This window comes from Ascidiella aspersa, chromosome 4 (assembly GCF_963924565.1).
Source record: "Ascidiella aspersa chromosome 4, kaAscAspe10.2, whole genome shotgun sequence".
NCBI lineage: Eukaryota > Metazoa > Chordata > Ascidiacea > Phlebobranchia > Ascidiidae > Ascidiella > Ascidiella aspersa.
In genome coordinates, this window is record NC_139450.1 from 28,057,278 (window position 1) to 28,075,048 (window position 17,771).

The 17,771-nt window shown below is 37.0% G+C and overlaps 1 protein-coding gene across 1 annotated transcript; it reads right to left on the reverse strand.

Moving 5' to 3' along the window:
• Positions 1-143: 143 nt before the first annotated feature.
• On the reverse strand, positions 144-17,468 carry LOC146157300 (uncharacterized). The gene is made up of 20 exons (XM_083388162.1): positions 17,381-17,468; positions 15,946-16,100; positions 15,724-15,840; positions 14,659-14,853; positions 14,112-14,211; positions 13,403-13,503; positions 11,895-12,056; positions 11,411-11,560; positions 10,650-10,766; positions 9,276-9,329; positions 8,758-8,791; positions 7,707-7,837; positions 6,447-6,600; positions 5,622-5,682; positions 4,939-5,157; positions 4,030-4,193; positions 3,268-3,374; positions 1,231-1,309; positions 742-819; positions 144-226 (listed from the first exon to the last, which is right to left on the reverse strand). Exons 1-20 carry the CDS (start codon positions 17,424-17,426, stop codon positions 144-146), a joined length of 2,307 nt encoding a protein of 768 aa, XP_083244288.1. The 5' UTR covers positions 17,427-17,468.
• Between the last annotated feature and the right edge of the window lie 303 nt (positions 17,469-17,771).

A 17,771-nucleotide genomic window follows, 5' to 3' on the forward strand; every position in this document is an offset into this window, starting at 1 on the left:
CAATACAAGTAAGACAGACGCTTCTTTTTAAACTTTACGATATTTTATTTCAGTTAAAAGGCTGCAGTACAGACCGACGCTATGTAAAACACTATATATACGTTAAAGTAGAAAATAATGCTGGACGATGTAGGTCGCCCCCTCTAGGTTAACAGTTCGTCCAGTTCTGAATCGTCAAAGTCGGAAATTTCGTCATCCTTGGTAGCTTGGCCCATAGGACGGTTGCCTGAAATGCCGTTCAAAACAGTTGAACTGCCTTAATTGCGGTCCGTTAACAAATCAATGTTTATGTTAGACGTAGTAAGAATATCGAAGCTCATAAGTCGGTATAATTTTGGTATTAACATCGTTGAAAAATGGTTAAAGAGTTATACGAAACGGTCAAATACCTACTTCTGTATGGGCTTTGATGTTTTACTACGTAGTATGTCAACTTTAAAATTAAATGAAAAAAATTAGTCCTTTAATTAAAAACGACGTTTCTTCATAAAACCAGTGGCTTGCAAAATAAGTCTTCCTCAGGTCGTAATAATGCGATATTAGGGAAAAGGGAGAAGTTTACAGCCCTCAAACAATTGAGAAAGTTCACGATAAACTGTGTAAATATTAAATATAAGTTATAACCCAAAGAGTAAAGTTATTCAAAAGATATCAGCCATCCACTGTAAGAGCCTGGTCAAAGTTTAAATAAAATAGTAGGGTAGCGACACAAGTATGCAATATATGTTTAAAGAAACGAACCTGATCCCCAAACACTGGTGGAGGTTGACGCCCCACTTTGCCGAACGCCACCGGAAGTGGCCTTTGAGCCTCTTGGGACTAAAAAATATCGTAAGCTTTACTTGAAATGTTCAAAAGGGAAAGATGTCGTTGGAGTTAGATAAACAGCCGTCCTCTTTTAATTTACAGCATACGATTAAACATCAATTGGCTCAATTGGCTACCAACGCACATGTATAACGAATATGAAATTACTGCAATATCTTTGATGGTTGCAAAATATAAAGGTAATGTCTTCGTTGGGTTAAAAATACAACTGATGTGCTTATATATACAATACATAGGATAAATGAAGAAATAAATTGGATTGTTTGGTTTAGTGGTTCTTCAGCTATGGGTAATTAACTTAAAGGACAATTTTATTCGGGTAAGTTACTACAACAAAGCACATTTAACCCAGTGGTATATATTGAACTTAACAACGGCGCATCTTTAACCAAATAAGCTTACCTGGACTCGGTTTGTTTTCGTTATCCTCGAGGGAAGAAACTAGGAAAGAATCTTCTTCGTCGTCTGAAGCCACGAACTCCTACATTAAAAAAAATATTTTGCGTTAAATGGATCATTGTGCAACGTGCATCCTAACGACTATACATGCTCGGGAGTTTATATGTTCCTCCCACATCATTAAAGCCTAAAAGTTGGGTTTAGTTCTCCTGTAGTTTTTTCTTTGCTTTAGGCTTTGCAGTGTTTGCGAAAAAAAAAAAGGTGAGATACAGATAACTTTGATCAAAGTAGGTGAAAGTCACAACAAAAAAATTCGAACGTTAGCAAAACTAATAAAAATTGCCCTTCCCAGTTGTACAGCCTTGTGCGGCATAAAGGCCCAGTAGAGAATATAAAAAACCGAAACCAAATTCAAAATGATATTTGTCATCATGTTCCCACTTTTGTCTAAAAATTAATTTATACTAAAGGTGACCCAACGAAATCTATTTATAATTTTTGGCCTTAAGGCAAGAAACGACAAGTCTTTTGTTTCAAGCAGGGCTGCGGAGTCGGAGTCGGACTCGGGACTCGAGTAACCGCCACGTAAAACTATCCGAATCCCGAGTCAATCGTGCGCATGCGCAGTTCCGATTTTTTAAACTGATATTGCCGCCAACTGTAAATCGTAAAAGTGAAATAGCAAGGTGGAATTTCAACAATGCACGGTGAGTCAATAAACTATATGACACCCTTATTGCTGAAAATCCACCTTAATTGAGTTATGTAAATTGGTAAAATACATCGGGGTTCGACAAAATCGCACATTTAATCAGAATTGGACCCGGGTCGGAAATCGGGTTGTTTGTGTACCAACTCCGCAGCCCTGGTTTCAAGTAAGTAAACTAATGTGTATTTTGTCCGTGTCGAAATCCGTTATTGAGTATTTTGTCCGGAAGTGTGATTACAAGTAAGGCGACGTAGGTAGAACAGAATGCTTTTCTGCAGGTTTTGCCGTTTTTATATTTTTGTTATGTGAAATAGTCGGTTCGATTTTTGAAATACAACGTTTGAGTATTTTGAAATTATGATGGGAACACACAATTAGAACTACAAGGTAACAATCTCCAAAGCAGAATAATGTATAATACCATAGTATTAAGACCAACGACATAATTAAGTGAAATACGCAGTAATATCCACGACAGAATAAGATCTAATTCGTCCTAATAAGACCTAAACTTGTCCTAAATTTATCGTAAATAGGCCTTTATGGTAAAAATAACAACTGGAACTGTAGTGAGGTGTATGGGACATCGACGGCCGCTGGTCTGGCATCGGCGGTTTTGGTGTCGACGTTTGGTCGCCCTAGTTTGACCGGCGACGTTATGGCGCTGCTGTTTTGGCACCGGATTGTTTGCCCTTGTTTGGGGTAAGTGGGGGATAATGGTAGGGGCAAGAAATTGGGTTACGGTTAAGATTATTAGACGAGTTAATGATGTACTTGGGGGTGGGGTTAGGTAAATGTGTATAGGCCTGATTCTGGCCACAGATCTTTTTCCGAGGGATTTAGGAATTATTCCGATTTATAAGTTATTACGACTATAAGGTATTAGTACTATTTTGGTCTTATACCGAACTATGTTTTATTCCGATGTCGGCGTTGTTCTTATTTCAGTCTTATCGCTGGAGTCAATTTTGATTTTATTTATTGTTTGTTTTTTTTGACCAAATTTATACATTTGCATATTGATCAAGGCCGAGATCTCCTGGTTTTGGCGCACACACACACATCTCCAGTTACAATACGTATTCCCTAGGGCCGTGTTTGTTAGTCACAATAAACGGAGATGGTACAACATACATCAACTCTACATAACGTGGGTAGTTAAAACTGGATTTTTTCCACTCTAATCTTAAAAACAATTGAGTTGAGCTAAAATCAGATTCCAAGGATTCTCAAATATCTCTCGGCATCCTTTTGGGCCTTAGAAATGGCGCACCAGGGCGCCGCGGCAACCCGGTTGAGAACCACTACTCTAGGGCCCAGGCCGAACCTACCTCGACTTGAGTGGCTTTCCTGGTTGTGACGTCAACAGCGCCCGCTGGAGGGCGCTTTCTGCTGGAGAACTGCTGCTCGAGTTTTGCCCCGAGGTCCTTCACACGACCTGTAAAGTAAACATGGATTAGTTTTGATTGATTGGAAAAAATGGCAAACACTTCAAACTGTTAAAATTAACGTAGTGTTTACACTTTTTTTTAGTCTTCCTTCATTTTTAGTTGTGATTTGACGTATTTTACTCCTGATTGCAGGATTTGGCGAACGAGGTTCCCGAAGCATAAAACGTACTTTGAAGTTGAATGCCCAATTTTCTTACAATAAAAAACGAATAAGAAAATTCAGAAAATATTCAGCTACGCTTGGTTTATTTTTCAACGAAAGATTGATCCCCTCCAACCATTATGCCATCAATAAAAGTTCGAACATTTTAATAAGTTCTAACACCTTGCTTATCACTCTAATTACGATTAGAGACCGACCGATATTACTTTTTCGGAGTGATATCGATAAGCGATTTTTAACTATTTGCCAACCGACACCGATATCAATACAGTTTTTTATAATCCTATAAAGCTGTAATTGAGTATTTAAAAAACATTGGTTTAAACTCAAAGCATCCAATGATTAACTGCAATACGTTATGTACATACATTACTATACCAATAACCTACTTATTATTATGCTCGTTACCCTAATTAAGTCTATTAACTCGATATTCATCACAACGGAGAAAAAATAAAATCGCTTAACGCAGATTTGACCTTGAGGTTTCGCGTCAAGGTCATCCAGCGCCAGAATGTCGTCAATGTCGTCATCCCAGTCGTCGTGGTCTCCGGTCCCCGCCCTCTCGCCACCAGTGGGCGGCGTTGTCTTGGGGCTGACGTCATCATCTTCGGTGTCCTCCTCGCTGTCCCAAGGTGACCTTCTGCGAGGGGAATTCCCAAATGACGAGGTTGTTAACGTTAAGTGGGTAAAAGGTGGATTTGGTTTATTGATATAAGCGGCGAAATTGGTAAAGTACAGAGTGGGCCAAAAGTATGCTCGCAGTTATAAAAAGTGGGGGTTCGGGTCTAAAAGTAAATTTATTGTTTTGGGGTTCTTCTCATTCACCTTGTTTTTTACAACACCCCCCAAAAGGAAATCCATCGGTGTCAGGTCAGGTGAGCGTGGTGGCCATTCAATGCTATCTCTTTTTCCAAGCCAACGCTGTGGAATAACTGTAAGCCTACTTTTGGCCCACCTTGTTAATGACTATGAAATAACCCGGGTCAAATCAAGCGATGAAAGCTCAGAACACAAAAAATCTAATTAATAAATTGGTGGCAAGAACTGAACTGGAGTTGATCAGAAATCACTATAAATCACCCTGATTTTGTTCATTGTCAGTAGAGCATTGTAGAATAGGACCCAAGCCATTTTAACCTTTTTTTCATATTGCGTATTTTACTACCAAATCATCATTTTTTTTAAGTCCAAAAAATATACGTTTAATTCGTACTTTTCTTGGGGGAAGGACGTCAAACTATTTCTAACTTTAAATCGTCCATTTTTTGTGAAACCGAAAAAAAAATAATACTAATTACAAGTCGCTAACTATTTTTGGGAACCCGAAAAAACAAAGTTTCAAGTTCTCCTATTTTCGTAAAGCTTAAAAACAATATTCAACTTACAAATCGTCGAGGTCTTCTTGCTGCCGTTGCCTGGGCGACGCCACCGGCTTTTTCGCGTGTGACGTCACAGGGGTGCGTTGTTGCGTCACAGAGGACGGGCGATGACGTCTCTCCGAAGCGGCCTTTCTCGACTTGGCGGTCGGACCAGGGGCGCTTCTCGCGTTGGGGGAACTACCCGGCGCCGCGGTGCGTACTTGAGCGTGCATAGAGTGACTAAGTCTGTGGCATAGGGACAACAATGTCTTAGTAATGATTTATGTTTTTTTTTTAATTCTGATTTTCATGATATTTAATTTAGAGTCGTTCGTTAGTCCTTTTTTTCCAATGTCACAAATTTAGGAACAAGTCACAGTAACTCCTAGAGAGGTTAAGTCTTGTTAACACTGTGCACGGATCTGTAACGTAGCTTGATAATGAATTGCAAAGCCAGAAAAGTCGAGTAGATCGACATCATCTTGAATAATAAGTTTCGATACACGGTTGTATCACCATTGTATCGAAACGTCTTAATCCAGATGATGTCGACCTACTCAAATTTTCGGCTTTGCAATTCATTATCAAGTTAAACCTTGTTGTTTTAATAAAATACATAGAATATGCGTGTTAACCCCCACGACTTTAGCGATAAATATTTACTATAGTTTCCAAGCGTACTTACAGCACTTTACTCACACAGTTATTACCGTTGTTTGGGCAACATAGCTGCAGCAGGTCTCTTCTTTTTCGGTCCTTGATGGAATTCTTCTAAAGGGGACAATTCAACATAGAAATTTAGTTAGTTAGAGTCGAGTTCTAGCTAGACTAGAATTTGTGGAGTTCCCTAAAAATGCGTAGCTAAACGGCAGTTTTAAATAGTATCGGTACCCTAGTGATGTATTGCGTATGAAAATGGCACTGATTGATTGTTACTAAACCATACTGTAGGCACAAACGAGTTTATCTGTCTACTGTGGTCTTGGATGTGCAACAAATCATTCAGCAACTATGTATCAATGTGTTTAAAGCAGCGGCTCCGAACTTCCCTAAAAATTGGTGGACCATTGCAATGATTTCGATATTTCGCGGCCAAAATTCAAGGGCCAATTGACCCACGTTTCTTGTAGTATACTAGTAAAGTCACAATTCTTTCTAATGTAACAACTTGTTAAGTAATGCGAAAATTAGCTGTTTGCAGGTGGTACAGCATAGTATATGCTTTATGATATCACAAGACACATCATAAAACACGCTATATTAATATCGAATAATAAAGCATAACTAACCCCACCTCCACCCCCCAAAAAAAAAATAATAAAGATGACAGATAACGTTTAAAACTTAGTCTAATGTTTAAAAACATTCGGTAAAGCCTAATGTTGAAAAGCTTAAAGACTAATTATCATTGTGGACCCTCTGAAACTGATGTACGGACCCCAGTTGGTCCACAGACCCTCAGTTTGGCAACCGCTGGTTGACTTAATATTAACAACATATATCGTCCTGTCGTGAGCTGTCCACTTGCGTCACACCTGAAAATCGTTTCTTGGCGGCCTGTTCGACCTTTCTGCGTTGTTCCTCGCGTAGTTTGTAGAGGTTGGGGACTTCCTTGGCCGTCTGTTTCCTCTGCGCCTTTAGTACGAGCAACTTTTTGGTCAGCATCGACGTGGAAATGCCTTGCTTGTTCTGCGTAGAAATAACTATTTGAGTGTTGTAGTGACTAAAGTCAATGACTTGGCTAAAGTGCACTTAAGTCACCGTTTTCAAATGACTTGACTTGACTTTAGTCATTTTGCCAAAAATGACTTGACTTGATTAAAGTCTTTCGGACATATGGCTTAGCTTGACTCAAGTCTTTTAGTCAAATAAATTGGGTTGAAATAAAAGTTGTTTGATTATAAAATTGAGCTATTTATCCAACTTTTGCATAAAACAAATTGCTTGCTATAGGTTGCGTGTTTTTATTTTTTAGGTCAGGTATTGTTCATGATCGTACGATTTAAAAAAAATTCCAATAGTTTCACATTTTTTATGACAAGGACTTGACTTCAAGTTTGACGTTCTAATTATGACTTGACTGGGACTTGACTTGTTATTTATATAAAAGACTTGACTTGGACTTAAGGTATTTTACAAATGACTTGACTATGACTTAAGTAATTTTAAAATGACTTGTTTACAGCACTGCAACTATAAGTGAGTGCTTTTTACGACTTTAGATTTTTTTTTTTAATAACTAAAAGAGAAAGTAAAAAGTAAAATAAGGGGTGAATGGATAGTGGTAGTATTCTTCCCATTGGCTTAAAAGTAGGCCGGGAATAGCTGAAATTTCAGTAATATTCAGACCCAGTACTCGGACAATCAATCTCCGTTTGAGGAGCCGGTGCCGCCACTGGTGGTAGGGCCAGAGTTGAACTGGCATTTAAGAAGGATAACATTTCTACCATTTTTTTGTAATGGTGGCAGTGTAAAGTGTTATTGTAAATGGTAAGTAAAATTTTAGTAGTAACTGCCCACCAAAAAAACCCGAGGGAAAATGTCAGGAAACTACCCGCAGTGGTCAGTAAACACAATCAGGCGAGTATACTACTAAAGAATGGTGAGGCAAAAAAGAAAGATAAAAATGGATTTAAATAATTTAACTTGTTTTTTTGCGCGTTATGAAGGTATTAATGTGAAATTTTCAGCTTAAATAGAGATATCGTTTTTTTTAACGTCTTGTATTATTTGTTTAACGTCAAAACCCGTAGAAAAGTTTTACAGGCCAAGAAAAAAAAACAATGTCAACTCACAGGATCGACGCCGCAATTTCTTAGTTTGTCTGTCAGCAACTCCTCCACCACACTCCGCAATCTCTTTTTTTCTGTTTGCACCATCTCGTTCCTCTCATCCGGCGAAGGGCCGGCGTAGCCTCCGTCCATTTCTGTGGAGAAATATAATAATGAAAAAAATACGGGGAAAAATATGCAAAGTGCTCGAACTCGAAGCAAGCTTTTATTACAATGACAAACTGAATGTGTAAAAAAAAGGAAGCTATTTCCTCGCCCTTACTCGTAAATGACGACAATGGCTTCAAATGGGAGTAAATTTAGACTTTCCGCCTTAGTCAAAGTCAGTCATTTATAAGTTGTATTCTTTAACAGTAAAATATATTTCGCTAAAATGTGGCATCATTGGTCTCTTATTCAAATAGATTTCACATTTTGACGAAATATATTTCTCTGTTAAAGATTAGAACTTGTGAATGACTGACTTTGACTAAGACGGAAAGTCTAAAGTATATTAGCAAGCTTTCATTATTCTTTATTTTCTAACTTTTTTTTAACTAAATTAAAAGCGTTTTTAGTGGTACAAGAAATTGTTGCACGTTACCAGGAACTAAAAATGGAACTGGCGCATAGGGCTCTCCAATAATAACGGATCACAGCCAATTTCCCAAGCCAAGTGGTAGTATCGTTACCGATCTGATACTAGAATGGGGTCGTTTCGATACGATACTAGAATGGGATAGTTTCGATACGATACTAGAATGGGATCGTTTCAATACGATACTAGAATGGGATCGTTTCGATACGATACTAGAATGGGATCGTTTCAATACGATACTAGAATGGGATCGTTTCAATACGATACTAGAATGGGATAAAAAAAATCACCGGGGTTTGATATCGCATAACACTTAGTTTTAGACAACCAAGCTGGTGTATTGAATTGCAGGCCAGCATTTTCACTCAATAATTGCGTTATACTAAAATGTATCAGTGGAGCTCTAAGGACTAATGAATGACAATTGCATAGCACATATTAATGGAACCTTTGGCCATTGTAAGTTGTTTAACTCACCGTATTCCATTAGATCCGGTCTTGGTTTTGGTTTCTGCCAACAAGGATAATTGGTTTACGAAGGAAACAGGTAGAATAGACTAAAAGTAGCTAAAAAAAGACAGAAATTCTAATTTAAGGATAGAAATGCTTTTAGTTTAAAGTAACGCACTTGTGCGGTTACACGTTTAGTTAACCTATCACCTTATAAACTAAAAAGAAAAGACAGACGATAAAGCGAAGGCAAACGAATTTTCGCTTTAGGTCCAGGGTATGATTTAAGGGGGCCACCATGTCTTACCCCCCACTTAAACGCATATTTGGATCCGCCCCTGACAAGATCCATACAGTATTGTGAGGCTTAAACAGGCCATGCCTCAAACCCACAAAACTATGGACCTGCTCCTAACAAACAAGGTCAATCAGTGTTTAACAGTATTGCGAGGTTTAAACGTTGTATGTTATTTAATAGATGTTATACGCTATTCGTCTGTAAAGTCAGAGTGACATCGGTAGGTTACTGATATCTGCCAACCCACCTGCGTTTTGGCGGCCAACTTTTTAGCTTTGTCCTGGGTCTGACTGCGTCTCATCTGAAACAAAACGCAAAAAGGAATTCATTAATTTTTTTACGCACCGCGAAATCAAGTAAAAAATGAAAAACAAAACAACGTAGAAAAATGAGTAAGGCTAAATCCCCACCGGTTAGACAAAAACGCTTTAAAGCAGACTGATCGAGACTAATGAGATGGTACGCTGTTTTTTTTTTTGGTTGCCGCGTCTCCACCGACCATACTTGACGCAAATACTACGCACAGCAGATAGACACGACTAAACGCGTTTTTAGCGAGATAGCGCGTGCACTACTTTTTTACCGTGTCTGAAGATGCTTTATGTTTAAAAACATGAGTTTTTTACGTTTTTTTATACGTTTTATAGTAGTAGGAATGTTACTTTAAAAGGTTAAGCAGGTATTTTTTTAAATTCTAATAAAAATATATTCATGGAACGGTCGAAAAGCCTTTTAATTCGTATCTTTCCTTTCTATGTTTGATTTTTCTAACTTGACTAGTTCAAAAAACAATGTTGAAGACATCCTTGCGTAATTTTGAAACTTGTCTTCATGTTTTAATAAAGTGCAAAAAAGTATATGGAAAGCACCCTCTTTACATTTTATTTGCCGCCATGATCACAAATGAAATTATATAGCCTAGCTTTGGCCAGTTCAAGTTTCGCGCGCTTTGTCGGTGGGGATTGGACAGAGTAGCTTTCAGGCACGACGCGACAAGTCAACAGTCAGACACGTTTCGTCGCGTCGTGTCTGAAGTCCGGTTGGGATTCAGCCTTACAGTGGGGACTTTCTAAAATTTTGGTGGTTTCACATGAGTTATATTACAAAGTAGGATAGTTATAATGCTTCTCTTTTCAACTAAAGCAAAAGGCAAATTGGAATAAAGGTGCACGCGTCGACAGCATATAGTACAGGGTTTCTTAAACTGGGGTCCATGGACCCCTTGGGGGACTGTGTATTAGTTCTAGGGGGTCCATGAAGGCCTAATTGAAAAATTGGTGTAAATAATTAATTAATTTTTTTTTTAAATAAAACAGTTTAATTCAAAATAAAACAGTTTTGCACCGACTGTATTTAGACTTCATTTTACTTTCATATTTTTGAAAGGAAATCAACAGATTTATGAAGTTTATTTGTATTGTGACGTCAATTTATGACGTTATCACTGACAATTTCTTGCCTACCGTGGTCCACCTGAAGCCAAAACAAAATTTAAGGGGTCCGCGGTAAACAAAAGTTTAATAACCCCTGATAGTGTTCTATTCTACATTTATTCTATATGTCCCAGGATGTTGAAAGTTTAGTTGCCTTGCTCAACTTGGTAAAAGGACTCGCGTCTTACCTGATCCTTAATCTCGTCGAACTGCATCTTCTGACTCCGCATCAAACGTTCCTTTTCCTCTTTGGTCAGTCGCTGATCTTGCTTGAGTCGCTGCATGGCTGCAGTGAGAGTCGAGATCTGTACAAGTCGAAAATAAAACTTTGCATGTTAAACTATAAATGTCAACAATTAACCGCAGGGTAGGTTTATCGTATGAATGTCAAGTTAATTAAAAATATTTAAAAAAATGAGTTGAAATTATCAAATAAAATAAAACGATCGATGAGAAATTTATATTTTGTTTTAATTTTACATATTCATTTATGAGGGAAGACTATTGAAAAGAGCACAAAATTACCCTTCGTTCAACGACAATCCCTTACAAAAATTAGTACTTTACATTCATTAAATAGACCAGTGCAAATTAATAGGCCTCTAAAATGGGTTGTTTTTCCTTGTTAAATGATTCTACCATATATGTTTTTATCACACTGTCAGTGGACACCTGTGGCGAACTACGCCCGAGGGCGATGATAAAATTTTAAATTACCAAAATTATAGTTTTCCTTACGCTTACTATTTATGTAAATACTATATTTTTTAACTTCTGTCCGGTAAAAATTTTTCAACCAAGTAAAAGCAATTCGTTTTGCCTTACGCGCCACTATTCCAGCTGCAAATTTGTGCGCTTGAGAATCGACTAGTATGCCGCGCGCTTTTGTTTCCTGGTTTGCGGCCCTTGTACTATTTTAAGATGTGCAGATCGACCCTATAGACTTCACCTGGTCGTTCTTGTGGGCTGTGAGCTTCTCGAGATGCTGGACTCGATCCTCGTAATCCCTCAGCTTCTGTTTTTCCTCCTGCACGTCATCCACCAGATCACCGAGGTTGGACGACTTTTCCTGCATCGTGTGCTGGAGGTCGCCGATCGTCTGCATGAAAAGGAAGAGTCAAGAGGAGTTTTGGTTAGTGGTATTTGGACGGTTCAATGCGTATGTGTATGAATAGGAATATATGTAGGTTGATTACTTAAGCTTAACAAAGAAACAAAAAACGATTTGACAGTGTTGTAAATAAGTCATTTTTGAAATGACTTAAGTCTCAGTCGACGTCCTATGCAAGACGCCTTCGGGATAATGGCATATCTTGCAAGACAGAATTCTTATGTGTATATCATAGGAAACTTATCAACAATTTACGGCTGTAGAATTTGAACACCCAATACAATACCAAATATAATTGGCATGTTACAATTAAGGCGCAAACCTTCTGATAAGTCTTCTCCTTGTCTTTCAGCTTGGAAATGTCTCCCATGAAGCTTGTGCGAAGCGTTTCAAACTCTTCTTTCCACTTGGCTTCCTCCGCAGCTTTCCATTCATCCATGTCGCGACGCGATTGTTCCGCCCATCGCTTCTTATCCTCCTCGGCCTAAAAATTTAATTTATCATTAATCGTAGTTGACCCTTTACAGCAGTACTCAGCAAACTGAGGGCCGCGGCCCAAATGCGGGCCGCTGAGCCATTTTTTGTGGGTCGCGAGTTACTTTTGAATAGTTGTGTTATCATGTAGTTGTGGGCCGCGTGATAGTTGTACAACATTCATTGCACTTTAATTTAAAAGTTGGTGTGGCATAGAATTTTTAAATTGGCTCAGCTTGAAAAGGCGCACGCCGTACGAACTATATTTTTTGCCAACTTTAACTATATGTAAACGAAAAGTTTTTCGCGCTTCGCGCGTATTATCTTCGTTTTATAGTATGTTTATATTATGATATAGCAGTGTTTTGGGCATTGAAGCGCCGTGTAATATTTCAACTTAAAATCAAATATCCTGAATCCGTCACTGTTTTCGTAGTGGTTTTGCGTAGTTGGCCTTCAATAGGCCAGGTTTGCCGACCACTGCTTTACAGCATGGGTATTTAATCGGTGAGCCATGGCCCACTGTTGGGCTACAGGAGCGTTTTGAGGTGGGACACACAGCATTTGGAAATTTGGAAAGTTGGTGAAAATTTTAGTTTTAATCGTTTAATTCTTTAGTTCGTTTTACAGCACATTCTAAAGCTTTGCATTAACATTTGAGTTATATGTAGGTTATTATAATTTTTTTCATTTTGAAGTTATTTTTGATTTCTCACACATTCAGTTTTGTAACCAATTTAAGCAGAACTTTTAGAAGTGAGCTACGGAATATTTTCAAAACAAAAGTGGGCCACGCTCAAAAAAAGGGTAAAACCTCTGCTTTACAGCAGTGCTTCTCATTTGTCTCACTTGTAGCAACCTTATTTTCTGACCAACAAACAATTTCTGAGAATTTTCGTTTCATTCTACAGAATGGCCGCAAAATAATTTACCCAAAGAAAAACACGATTTAGCTTTAACGCAAAACTTTTACACTTTTATCACTTACAGGTGCTTGGGGTATGCAGAAATTTGGCGAAATATATAGATACGCCAAATCAAATATTCAGTTTGAATTGATGATCCACTTGTAAAAGCTTTGCGTGACACTGATTTACGCGAAAAATATATGTAGATAACACTCACAATGCAAAACATTTACATAACTAGGATATTTTTCAAAAGCTTCCAAACACTACATAACTCTATTTCAAAAAAACGATCCAACGTCAAAGAAAAAACACAAATGACACACGTAAATGATTCCTAGGATCAACACAGTGCTATATATTTAACTTTATATAAAAAATTCTCACAATCTGATCTCTGCAGATTATAATTATGTACCATACAGCTAAAAATCAAGCACGAAGTTACCTCTTTGAGTTTTTTGTTAAAGTTTTCCCGTTCATCAGCTAAGTCTCCTTCAAGCTGTTTCAGGTGATTTCCCAACTTTGACTGTTCTCTTTGGGAATGTGCTTAAAAACAAAAGCATATGTTAAGAGATAACAGTTTGAATCGAAAACACTGTATAGAACAAACCAGGTAAATATTTCAAAACTTAAGTGTTAAACATGATCCATTAATAGTTTAACGAATATTGTTGGTCAGAACGACTTCTGAAGCTCTAGATACCACAGTTGTACATAGACAAATATAAAAGTTATAGTACATTTAGATCAGGGGTCACAAAACTATGGTTAAGGTTAATCTTTCTGTCTTGTCGAATATAGAGAAGTAAATTTTGATATAAAACTCAAACTCAAATTATATAAAGCTTAATAAGTACTTTGGTATTAATTTTATATGTTTTGTCAGTTTAATGATTTGTGTGTGTCACATAAAGTTCAATGTCTGATTGCGGACCATTATAGAAAAAGTTGGGTGATACTTGATTTATATAATCCTTACAAAGCCAAGCAGTGCAAGGTACAGTGGGTTACTGTTTATAAGTGAGTAATACCCCTCAGTCTATAACGATTCTGACACGAATAGAACCCTGCATTGCTGATCAATATTAACAATATTTATATGTTGCTATTGAACAGTAAGCTTGGAAAATTTAGTGTGAAAATTAACCACATACCAATTACATCACCAATGTAGTGCACAGATTCTGGGTGTCTTCTCTGCATGTGTCCTTGCAGAAAACTGGCGTTCATGAATGCCTTTTCACAATGGGGACACTGCAAAACAAATTTAAGATAGTTTGGCTATTTATACCATACCATTTCAATTTTCAAAAATTGTATTTTATAAAAATAATTGAATATGCTGCTGCTGTTGCTGCTAGACATTGTTTCAATTGTAAAATTGTTCTTCCAGCAAAATTTATTGAAGGAGCAACGTTCAACCACCTATTTGGGCAGTCTTCTTCAGGGCAATATAATTGCAACTATAGGCGAAAACAAATACATATATACTAGACAAACAATAAAAGAAAAACAACAATTTGCGATTATATTGCCCTGAAGAAGTTTGCCCGAATAGGCAATTAAACAGTTGGTACTTTAACAAATTTTGTCGGAAGAACATTTTTTGAAAATAATTGTTTGATAGCATTTACATAATAGGAATTTTTACTGCAGATTATTAAAAAATGCCCTTTTTATTTTTAATATAAATGAAAATACCTGATAATAGCTGGAGGCTCCAGACTCAATGACCATCTGCTGCTGCTGGATCATTTTTCTCCGTCTCTTGTTTTCCACTTTTAGTTTCTCAATAGTTTCACCAGATTCTTCCATCTTATGCTGTAGCTCCTCATACTCTTTTGCTGCATTTTCCAGTTTGCCCTCCAAATCGCTGACAACAGATTGCAGATATTCCTGGATAACAACCAATGCGTTATATGTGTTGAACGGTCTCCAGCCATAAGAGCGACATTAAAACACGAAAAAGTTTTAAAAAAAAACACATTTTTGATTATAAACACACTAGGACTAAGTACACTGAAAGCCATTGCAGATTCACCGAATCTGTCGATCATTGATGCAAGCAGGGCAGACTAGAAAAACAACTAGCCTGCAGTGAGGTGAGGTTCGAACTCACGACCTCCAGTCAAGCCGGGACCATCGCTCTACCAGCTAAATCAGAATAAGACCTAAACCAGTTGAAATAAGACGAAAATTACCTAACCGCAAAACACACCCATAACTTCCTAACTAACTCCCATAATAATTTTAATCCTAACCTAATGTTTAACCCAACCAATTACCCATCCCTTAACTTAAACAGGGTCAAACAATCCGGTCCATATCTGGGGCGCCTATCCAACCACACAGTTATGGTTGGAAATTTTCACCATATGGTCTCCACGTTTACAATTTATGTATATGTCTTTACCGGTTTCAAATTTAGTACTACGATTAGCACAACGGACTTAAATAGGACTTTTTGCAAAGTCTTACTGGGGAAGGAGACCAAAGTTGTACTCAAGCGTAATAAATCAACTTTGCAGCCCTTCATTAGGCCTTTGTGCCACGAGTTGGATCACCATGATATAGATCATTAACCTTAAAACTTAGTCTAAATTTTTAATTATGCTTGCTTTATTGTATAAACAATATTACTCTATATTATAAGTGGCATCTATTGCTATGGAGTTGATAACAATAGATGCCAATTACATCTAAACGGATAATGTATAATGTCTCAGAAAAAACAGAAAACTAAAGAAAACAGGTGGAAAAAACTACCTGAGAGTGAAGCAAATACTCAATTGTGTATTGAGACAGCTTGAAAAGCTTGGAGAAAAGTGGATCCAGGTCTGACACCGCATCGATGTTGCAAAAAGTAACAACAGAGATGTTTTCCTGCAACAGGAAGCAATAAACAATTAAATTACTTCCGATTAACTCTTTGAGTCACATCTAGCGAAAATATCTAGTTTAACACAAATACTGCAAAGACATTAATACCTGCAAAGTGACAAAGTCTAATTCCCTTGCTACACGATCAACATCGATTGAACTAAGCTTTCTCCAATCGATTTCTCCGTAACGTTTCCGAAAGTGAAAGGCTGGAACTGGGTCTTGCAGATTTCCTGTTTCCAGCTCAAAGCTGTGATCCATTCCTACAAAATTAGGTAAACAAGTTTTAGCATGCTGTAAGTCTAGGGTTGTCACACAATTTTGTTAAAAATGACATTCAAAGACTTTTTGAAGAAAATTGGAGGTTTTTTAAGATTGGATCTCTCAAGATTTTTTGAATATAATTAAAAGAAGCAGTATAAATGTGACGGTCAACACAATTGAAGAAAAAAAAACATTTTTTTTTTTTTTAATTTTTAATACAGAAATCAATTCAAAGACATCCAAGGACTTTTAAGGATTGGGAGACTTTGTGGCAACCCTGTCTTTGCACAAATATATATATATATGTAACATTTCTTGCACAGTAAAACAATTATATCAGTGGAAAATATCAGTACCTAACTATTTAGGAATACTTATAAACTCCTAACTTAATTAGGTTGGAGGTAAGGAATATCAATTAGGAATATAGGCAAGGAAAATTAATTAGGAATACTTATAATCCACAAACTTCATGTTCAAGAGAAATACGACACATTTTGGGATTTATTGTCTGACAATTGCACACTCAGCTGTGGCCACAGTCTCATATTTCATGAAAAATCCCGGCAAAATCTGCTCAGGCGTGAATACTTGGACCAGCAAACTCAAGCCAAGCTCATCAATTTAAATGGTAATTTATTTGCACCAGCGAAAATCTTAGAAGTAACATTATTACAGAAGAGCAAACTTTAGCTTCTTAGATATTCACCCTTTCGTTTTCAATCTTGGTTTGGTGATAGTACAAAGAACCCAGTCGACATCTCATGTCACTTACACGCAGTGTGTAAAAAACAAATTATAAAGTGTGCAGATGTGCAATCAAGCTTTTTTGCATACCTAATTCTTGATTTTTTTTCTGCCACTACTCAACTTTTGTGAGCAATTTACTAATTGAGGTGTAGACACAAATTTCTATAAAAAATAATCAGGGGTGCAACCGCAACAGAATGCAGATTAGCAAAGAACAAAATAAAACCATAGTACTGCAAACAAAATAAAAATTAAACTTCAAATAGCTTTATAATGTTTATTCTGGCAAGTGCAACCATTCTAGAATAAAAAGTTTTGACTGCAAAGTCTTTTTGAGAAATTCATAAAGAATGAAATTTAATACTTTTAATTTTATTTCCGGTTTATACAATAGTTCTGGTGGCACTCCATTATTTTAAATCTCCTAAATATCCGTATCATTTTTTTCTGTAGATCAATCAGTTTCTTTAAACAAAATTTAAGGCATAATTTTAAACAAAATTTAACCCAAAAAACTACAACTAATTACCTGGATTGTAGCGATGAGAAGTGCTGTAAATTGTTTTGCCTGGCATTTCAGGTAGCCAGGACCAAATCAGCGGAATAATACGTATTTGTTTTCTACATTTGTGACAGAGTGACAAATAAAAAATAATGATTATTTTTAACTTTAACAAAAATGATGAGCAATTGAAGAAATCGTTGAAGAAATTTAAAACAAGCAGTGAAGTTTATCTCAAGATTACTGATGTCCGAAAAATGTTTAAAAAAGTTTCGGTTAACAACCTAGGCTACTTCTCGTTTTCGTGCTAACAGGTTTGTTGCTAATTTTTGTCAACAACTACAAATAAATTTTAAAAATGCGGGGAATTCCCTGGCTTGTGTGGAAACTGTTTGACCTTACGCATGAGCGATCATAC

Coding starts and splice junctions, on each gene's coding strand:
- LOC146157300 (XM_083388162.1), bottom strand. CDS start 17,426: ATGCCAGGCAAAACAATTTACAGCACTTCTCATCGCTACAATCCAG. Junction 16,101..17,380: donor TTCTCATCGCTACAATCCAG/GTAATTAGTTGT, acceptor CTAATTTTGTAG/GAATGGATCACAGCTTTGAG. Junction 13,504..14,111: donor CTACATTGGTGATGTAATTG/GTATGTGGTTAA, acceptor TTTGTTTTTAAG/CACATTCCCAAAGAGAACAG.